We start from the raw sequence: 8,460 nt of genomic DNA on the forward strand, positions 1-8,460 counted from the left end.
TTTGGCCGACATTGCTGTGCCGACCATGTAACTTACTCTAGAAACTGCTTAGAATTACCCTACCACATAGCCACCTATTTTCCTAAGCTCCATGTACCTATCTGAGAGTCTCTTAAAAGACCCTATTGTATCCGGCTCTGTCACTGTTGCTGTCAGTGCATTCCACACACACACCACTCTTTGCTTATAAAAACTTATGAATGACACCTCCCCTGTACCTACTTCCAAGCAGCTTAAACCTATTCCCCCTTGTGTTAGCCGTTTCAGCCCTGGGCTGAAATTCATACACCTACATGATTTTCTCCAGGGTGAATAAGACGATGAGCTCTCTGTGGTTTTGATGTCCTCTCTCTCTCGATCTCTCTCAGTAAAAGAACCTGCGGTCTCGCAATTCAATGCACCTCTAAAGTCTGACAGCAGACTCGCGAGTGAATCTTCGATGGTGCAGAGTCAGAAACCGAAGTGTTGCCAGCCTGAGTCAGGGGCTCCAGAGAGAGATGGGGTCCAGAGGAGGAGGACGAATAAGACCAGCACGATGTGGTTAAAAGTGAAAGATTAGAAGTATTTGGAAACTGGTTGATCAAAAAAAAGGTGGTTAATTTCTGCAAAATACTGATGGAAATCAACAGTCAGGCAACAATTGTGGAGAGGAATAAATAGACAACGTTTAGACCAAGCCCCTTCAGCATGCCTAGCCTGTGTACTCCGCCGCTTAGTTGCTGCCTGAACTGCAGAGTTCCTCCAGCATTTTGTGTGAGTGCGTCTCTGTATTTCCAGCAACTGCAGAATCTCCTGTGTTTTATATCTGCATTTTACTTTGGCATTAGATACACGTTGATATTGAGTATATTGCTTATGGGAGCTGCTTTCTGCGTTAAAACAGCTGCAGATTTTTCTATACCCACGAAAAAACATGAGGTATGGACATTGAACCGGTGCTTGCAGAAATGGTTAATGGCACCGTGATTACCCATAGGGCCATGCGTTAAGAATCTCGCCGGCGCTAAAGCGCCGATGAAATGCACAGACATCAGGCGGAGGACGTCCCTGAGTTTCACGCATGCACGCAGTACACAGAAGGCTTTGAAAATGTCGGTTGCAGGTAAGAGCGATTCTCCATGTTTTTATCTTAAACGTCAACTTTGGAATAATTCCTGTGAATTTCGGACACCGTGACCCGCAATCCCGGACAGTCCTGTTCTCTCCCCTCTCTCTCAACCCCATGATCCGTACACGGGCCCCGGGGTGCTCCAGCTGAAGAGGGAATGGGAACCGATGGATCTCTCAGACAGAGCTGAGCTCCAGCTATCTAAATGCAAGGATTAGGAACTCAGAGAAAGGGAACAAAATCTTACATCACCAGTTGAGAAAATCGCCTTTGTTTTACTTCCAATCACTAACAAGAGAAAATCTGCAGATGCTGGAAATCTAAGCAACACACACAAAATGCTGGAGGAATTCAGCATTAGTACTCTTTTCCATAGATGCTGCCCGACCTGCTGAGTTCCTCCAGCATTTTGTGTGTGTTGCTTGTTCTACCTCCTCTTGCTCTGGACTTTTCTACTGGTGAGAGCATGTTTTGTCCCATCCTCTCTGGGTACGTAATGATATAAAGCACCTTTGCCTTGGGCAACAAGTAGCTTTCACATCACAAATGTGCCAGACTCCAGTGAGACAGACTACTGCCCTTCCCTTCATATTCATTGGCATTGCCATCACTGAGTTCACCACCGTCAGTCATTGGGCGAGAGTTCAGGGGAAATGTCTATGTAGAGTCCAGAAACTGGCGATGCCTGTGTGCCATGTGCTGGTGCTAAAGTTGCTGGAGAATTTGCAAGTGGGAAGAAGTGGAGTGATATTTGAAAATCTGACTTTTTAAAGTGTAATTTAGCAAGCAAACCACATATGGACAATATGCAAAAGCTTTGGTGAGAAAATCCTTCATTACCCATTACAGGCCTGCTACATAGGTTGTGTGAGAGTGCAGATGAACTCGATCAAACCCAGAGGAGATCAAAGTTCCTATTGACCGTGATTTGCCAGCTGTGAAAATGAATATATCTCTATATATAATTCACTGTGCACATGTTGTCACTGGGTAAAAATGCACAGTACAAGATTCATGTGCACACTGGTTATTACAAATTAGAGGGAATATTGGAGGGAAGGAGGGGAGACTTCCAGTGTCCCTGATGCCCTCACCTACAAGATGTGCATCCAGCTTCAGCTTGTAACCCTGCACTTTAAGGTGTTGGATCTTGAAATGGGTGAATTCCAGATCATCCAGCAGTAGGAGGGGGTGAAAGATATGACATGAAGAGAGGTGAGTTACACCCAAGGTGCAGGACACAGGAAACTGGGTGAGAGTCAGGAAGGAGAATGAGGTTAAATAGCCATCGCAGAGTACTCCAATGGCCATGCCCGGACAACAACAAGTGGAACACTTTGGAAACTGTTGGGGGGAGGAAAGTCAAAGGGCTGATAAGTGGATTTGTTAGTTAGGGGAACAGAACAAGAGGCAACTAATATCTTAGTGGTAAGGCTTACTAGAGGTAGTGGGGGTTGGGGCTGATATGGTTTAAGTAAGTTGTAGGGGGAATGGGAGCCAGAAAGACAGAACAGATAGTGGAGATGGTGAATTGAATTGACTTTATTATGCACATCCTTCATATGGATGAAGAGTAGAAATATTTACGTTACATTACTGTCTAAATGTGCAATGTGTAATTGAAATTGATTTATAATAATTAGTTTGTATATAGGACAGTCTAGAAAGCATAGAGATCAATTAATCAGTCTGATGGCCTGGTGGAAGGTGATGTCCCGGAACCTGTTGGTCCTTTTGCTGTGGTACCGTTTCCTGGATGGTAGCGGCAGGAACAGTTTGTGGTTGTGGTGAATTTGGTTCCCAATATCCTTTGGGCCCTTTTTATAAAAAATCCATACCCCTACCATCCAGGCTCACATCCAAACTTCTTTTAAACGGTGAAACGGAGCTCATATTCACCACTTGTGCTGGCATCTCATTCCAAACTCTCACAACCATTTCAGTAAAGAGCTTTTCCACATGTTCCCATTAAATTTTCACCTTCCCCGCTTACCCCTGACCTCTGGTTGTCATCCCACCCAACCTCAGTGGAAAAAGCTGCTTGCATTTATTTACCCAATCTTCTCCCTCATCATTTTGTATACGTCCAACAAATCCTCAAAGCAATGTATAATTTCCGTGTTTATGTTTAGAACTTTTTTAGGTGTATAAGATGATGAGGGGTATTGATCGTGTGGATAGCCAGAGGATTTTTCCCAGGGCTGAAATGTCTAACACGAGGGAGCAGAGTTTTCAGGTGCTTGGAAATAGATACCAACGGGATGTCGGGTAAGTTTTCTACACAGAGACTGGTGGGTGCATGGAATGCACTGCCGGCTTTTTCGGTGAGAGTGTTTCAGTTACTGTGGGGCCAGGCAGCCCAGTGGGAACAGGGAATAATACCAATGGAGAGAGTCAAACTGAGCCAAGTCACAGATTGGCGATGGCAGAAATGCCCCATTCTTAGAGAGACAGGAAGAACATCAGACAGTTTGATGATCATTCCAGATACCAGCACTGTGCCCAGTCAGGAGATGATTTCTCTCACCAACTTGGGTTCAACCTCACTGTAACAGTGTGATGTCAGATCACAGCTTGACAACTCAAGTGATCTCATCTGAAATGTTGTCCTACACCCATTGATGGATTTTGTAAATCTTTTTACAGGTTAAAAATGACAAGGAATTTGTCTACGGGAATCCCGAACACAACACACCAGTTTTGCTGTCTCTGTCCAGATACTTAAGAAGAGGAGCAAGAGATTCACACAATCATCCTTCCTGCTCAGACTGTGGGGAGGGATTTACTCAATCATCTGACCGACTGGCACGCCCGTCATTTCAAACAGGTGGGGAACCCATTCATCTGCTCAGACAGTGGGAATAGATACAGTTGGACATTACATCTGAAGGGACATCACCAAGTTGACACTGGGGCAAGGCCATTCACCTATCCTGTGTGTGGGAAGGGATTCAGTCGGTCTTTCCACCTGTGGACACACCAGTCAGTTCACACCACACTGGGCAGAAGCTGGTCATCTGCTGAATTTGTGGGGAAGGATTCACTCGGTCATATGACCTAATGGCTCATCAGCGAGTTCACACCGGGGAGCGGCCATTCACCTGCTCAGACTGTGGGAAGGGGTTCACTCAGTCATCTCATCTGAAGGTACATCAGCGAGTTCACACCGGGGAGTGGCCGTTCACCTGCTCAGACTGTGGGAAGGGATTTACTCGGTCATCTGACCTAATGGCTCACCAGCGAGTTCACACCAGGGAGCGGCCGTTCACCTGCTCAGAGTGTGGGAAGGGATTCACTCAGTCATCTAATCTGAAGGTACATCAGCGAGTTCACACCGGGGAGCGGCCGTTCACCTGCTCAGAGTGTGGGAAGGGGTTCACTCAGTCATTTAATCTGAAGGTACATCAGAGAGTTCACACTGGAGAGAGGCCATACACCTGCTCAGACTGTGGGAAGGGATTCATTCTGTCATCTGAACTGAAGGTACATCAGTGAGTTCACACTGGAGAGAGGCCGTTCACCTGCTCAGACTGTGGGAATGGATTCACTCGGTCATCCACCCTAATGGCTCACCAGCGAGTTCACACTGGGGAGCGGCCGTTCACCTGCTCAGACTGTGGGAAGGGATTCACTCAGTCATCCATCCTATTGGCACACCAGCGAGTTCACACCGGGGAGCGGCCGTTCACCTGCTCAGACTGTGGGAAGGGATTCACTCGGTCATCTCACCTAATGGCTCACCAGCGAGTTCACACTGCAGAGTGGCCGTTCACCTGCTCAGACTGTGGGAAAGGATTCACTTGCTCAGATAAACTGAAGATACATCAGCAAGTTCACACTGGGGAACGACCGTTCACCTGCTCAGACTGTGGGAAGGGATTCACTCAGTCATCTGTCCTGAAGGCACATCAGAGAGTTCACACTGGGGAGAGGCCATTTACCTGCTCAGACTGTGGGAAGGGATTCACTCAGTCATCCACCCTAATGGCTCACCAGCGAGTTCACACTGGAGAGAGGCCGTTCACCTGCTCAGACTGTGGGAAAGGATTTACTTGCTCAGATAAACTGAAGTTACATCAGCGAGTTCACATTGGGGAGAGGCCATTTACCTGCTCAGACTGTGGGAAAGGATTCACTTCGTCATCTAAACTGAAGGTACATCAGAGAGTTCACACTGGGGAACGACCGTTCACCTGCTCAGACTGTGGGAAGGGATTCATTCTGTCATCTGAACTGAAGGTACATCAGCGAGTTCACACTGGAGAGCGGCCATTCACCTGCTCAGACTGTGGGAAGAGATTCACACTGTCAGCCCACCTACGAGCACACAGGTCAGTTCACACTGGGGAGAGGCCGTTCACCTGCTCAGATTGTGGGAAGGGATTCATTCTGTCATCTGAACTGAAGGTACATCAGCGAGTTCACACTGGGGAGAGGCCGTTCACCTGCTCAGTCTGTGGGAAAGGATTCACTCAGTCATTTAAACTGAAAATACATCAGCGAGTTCACACTGGAGAGCGGCCATTCACCTGCTCAGATTGTGGGAAGGGATTCCCTTGCTCATCCCAACTGAGGGTACATCAGCGAAATCACACTGGCGAGAGGCCATTCACCTGCTCAGACTGTGGAAAGGGATTCACTCAGTCATCTGAACTGAAGGTACATCAGAGAGTTCACACCGGGGAGCGGCCATTCACCTGCTCAGACTGTGGGAAGGGGTTCACTCAGTCATCTCATCTGAAGGTACATCAGCGAGTTCACACCGGGGAGCGGCCGTTCACCTGCTCAGACTGTGGGAAGGGATTCACTCGGTCATCTGACCTAATGGCTCACCAGCAAGTTCACACCAGAGAGCGGCCGTTCACCTGCTCAGAGTGTGGGAAGGGATTCACTCAGTCATCTGTCCTGAAGGCACATCAGAGAGTTCATACTGGGGAGAGGCCATTCACCTGCTCAGACTGTGGGAAGGGATTCACTTCGTCATCTGAACTGAAGGTACATCAGCGAGTTCACACTGGGGAGAGGCCGTTCACCTGCTCAGTCTGTGGGAAAGGATTCACTCAGTCATTTAAACTGAAAATACATCAGCGAGTTCACACTGGAGAGCGGCCATTCACCTGCTCAGATTGTGGGAAGAGATTCACACTGTCAGCCCACCTACGAGCACACAGGTCAGTTCACACTGGGGAGAGGCCGTTCACCTGCTCAGATTGTGGGAAGGGATTCCCTTGCTCATCCCAACTGAGGGTACATCAGCGAAATCACACTGGCGAGAGGCCATTCACCTGCTCAGACTGTGGAAAGGGATTCACTCAGTCATCTGAACTGAAGGTACATCAGAGAGTTCACACCGGGGAGCGGCCATTCACCTGCTCAGACTGTGGGAAGGGGTTCACTCAGTCATCTCATCTGAAGGTACATCAGCGAGTTCACACCGGGGAGCGGCCGTTCACCTGCTCAGAATGTGGGAAGGGGTTCACTCAGTCATTTAATCTGAAGGTACATCAGAGAGTTCACACTGGAGAGAGGCCATACACCTGCTCAGACTGTGGGAAGGGATTCATTCTGTCATCTGAACTGAAGGTACATCAGCGAGTTCACACTGGAGAGAGGCCGTTCACCTGCTCAGACTGTGGGAAGGGATTCACTCGGTCATCCACCCTAATGGCTCACCAGCGAGTTCACACTGGAGAGAGGCCGTTCACCTGCTCAGACTGTGGGAAAGGATTTACTTGCTCAGATAAACTGAAGTTACATCAGCGAGTTCACACTGGGGAGAGGCCGTTCACCTGCTCAGACTGTGGGAAGGGATTCACTCAGTCATCTTTCCTGAAGGCACATCAGAGAGTTCATACTGGGGAGAGGCCATTTACCTGCTCAGACTGTGGGAAGGGATTCACTTCGTCATCTAAACTGAAGGTACATCAGAGAGTTCACACTGGGGAACGACCGTTCACCTGCTCAGACTGTGGGAAGGGATTCATTCTGTCATCTGAACTGAAGGTACATCAGCGAGTTCACACTGGGGAGCGGCCGTTCACCTGCTCAGATTGTGGGAAGAGATTCACACTGTCAGCCCACCTACGAGCACACAGGTCAGTTCACACTGGGGAGAGGCCGTTCACCTGCTCAGACTGTGGGAAGGGATTCACTCGGTCATCTGACCTAATGGCTCACCAGCGAGTTCACACCAGGGAGCGGCCGTTCACCTGCTCAGAGTGTGGGAAGGGATTCACTCAGTCATCTAATCTGAAGGTACATCAGCGAGTTCACACCGGGGAGCGGCCGTTCACCTGCTCAGAGTGTGGGAAGGGGTTCACTCAGTCATTTAATCTGAAGGTACATCAGAGAGTTCACACTGGAGAGAGGCCATACAGCTGCTCAGACTGTGGGAAGGGATTCATTCTGTCGTCTGAACTGAAGGTACATCAGCGAGTTCACACTGGAGAGAGGCCGTTCACCTGCTCGGACTGTGGGAAATGATTTACTTGCTCAGATAAACTGAAGTTACATCAGCGAGTTCACACTGGGGAGAGGCCGTTCACCTGCTCAGACTGTGGGAAGGGATTCACTCAGTCATCTGTCCTGAAGGCACATCAGAGAGTTCATACTGGGGAGAGGCCATTTACCTGCTCAGACTGTGGGAAGGGATTCACTTCGTCATCTAAACTGAAGGTACATCAGAGAGTTCACACTGGGGAACGACCGTTCACCTGCTCAGACTGTGGGAAGGGATTCATTCTGTCATCTGAACTGAAGGTACATCAGCGAGTTCACACTGTGGAGAGGCCGTTCACCTGCTCAGACTGTGGGAAAGGATTCACTCAGTCATTTAAACTGAAAATACATCAGCGAGTTCACACTGGAGAGCGGCCATTCACCTGCTCAGATTGTGGGAAGAGATTCACACTGTCAGCCCACCTACGAGCACACAGGTCAGTTCACACTGGGGAGAGGCCGTTCACCTGCTCAGAATGTGGTAAGGGATTCACTCAGTCATACACCCTACTGGTTCACCAGCGGCTTCACACCGTGGAGCGGCCGTTCACCTGTTCGGACTGTGGGAAGGGATTCACTTGCTCATCTAAACTGAAGGTACATCAGAGAGTTCACACCGGGGAGTGGCCGTTCACCTGCTCAGACTGTGGGAAGGGATTCACTCTGTCATCTAAACTGAAGGTACATCAGAGAGTTCACACTGGAGAGAGGCCGTTCACCTGCGCAGACTGTGGGAAGGGATTCACTCAGTCATCCACCCTAATGGCTCACCAACGAGTTCACACTGGGGAACGGCCGTTCACCTGCTCAGACTGTGGGAAGGGATTCACTCGGTCATCTGACCTGAAGGTACA

At 49.0% G+C, this 8,460-nt stretch overlaps 1 protein-coding gene across 1 annotated transcript; it reads left to right on the forward strand.

Moving 5' to 3' along the window:
• Positions 1-4,672: 4,672 nt before the first annotated feature.
• LOC140723416 (uncharacterized) lies at positions 4,673-7,626 on the forward strand. Its single transcript, XM_073037985.1, has one exon. It carries the CDS (start codon positions 4,673-4,675, stop codon positions 7,589-7,591), a length of 2,919 nt encoding a protein of 972 aa, XP_072894086.1. The 3' UTR covers positions 7,592-7,626.
• Positions 7,627-8,460: the final 834 nt, after the last annotated feature.

The sequence above is a fragment of the Hemitrygon akajei genome, unplaced genomic scaffold (genome assembly GCF_048418815.1).
Source record: "Hemitrygon akajei unplaced genomic scaffold, sHemAka1.3 Scf000113, whole genome shotgun sequence".
NCBI lineage: Eukaryota > Metazoa > Chordata > Chondrichthyes > Myliobatiformes > Dasyatidae > Hemitrygon > Hemitrygon akajei.

What these genes read in the sequence shown, in the direction of transcription:
- LOC140723416 (XM_073037985.1), top strand. Translation starts at nt 4,673, where the DNA reads ATGGCTCACCAGCGAGTTCACACTGGGGAGCGGCCGTTCACCTGCTCA.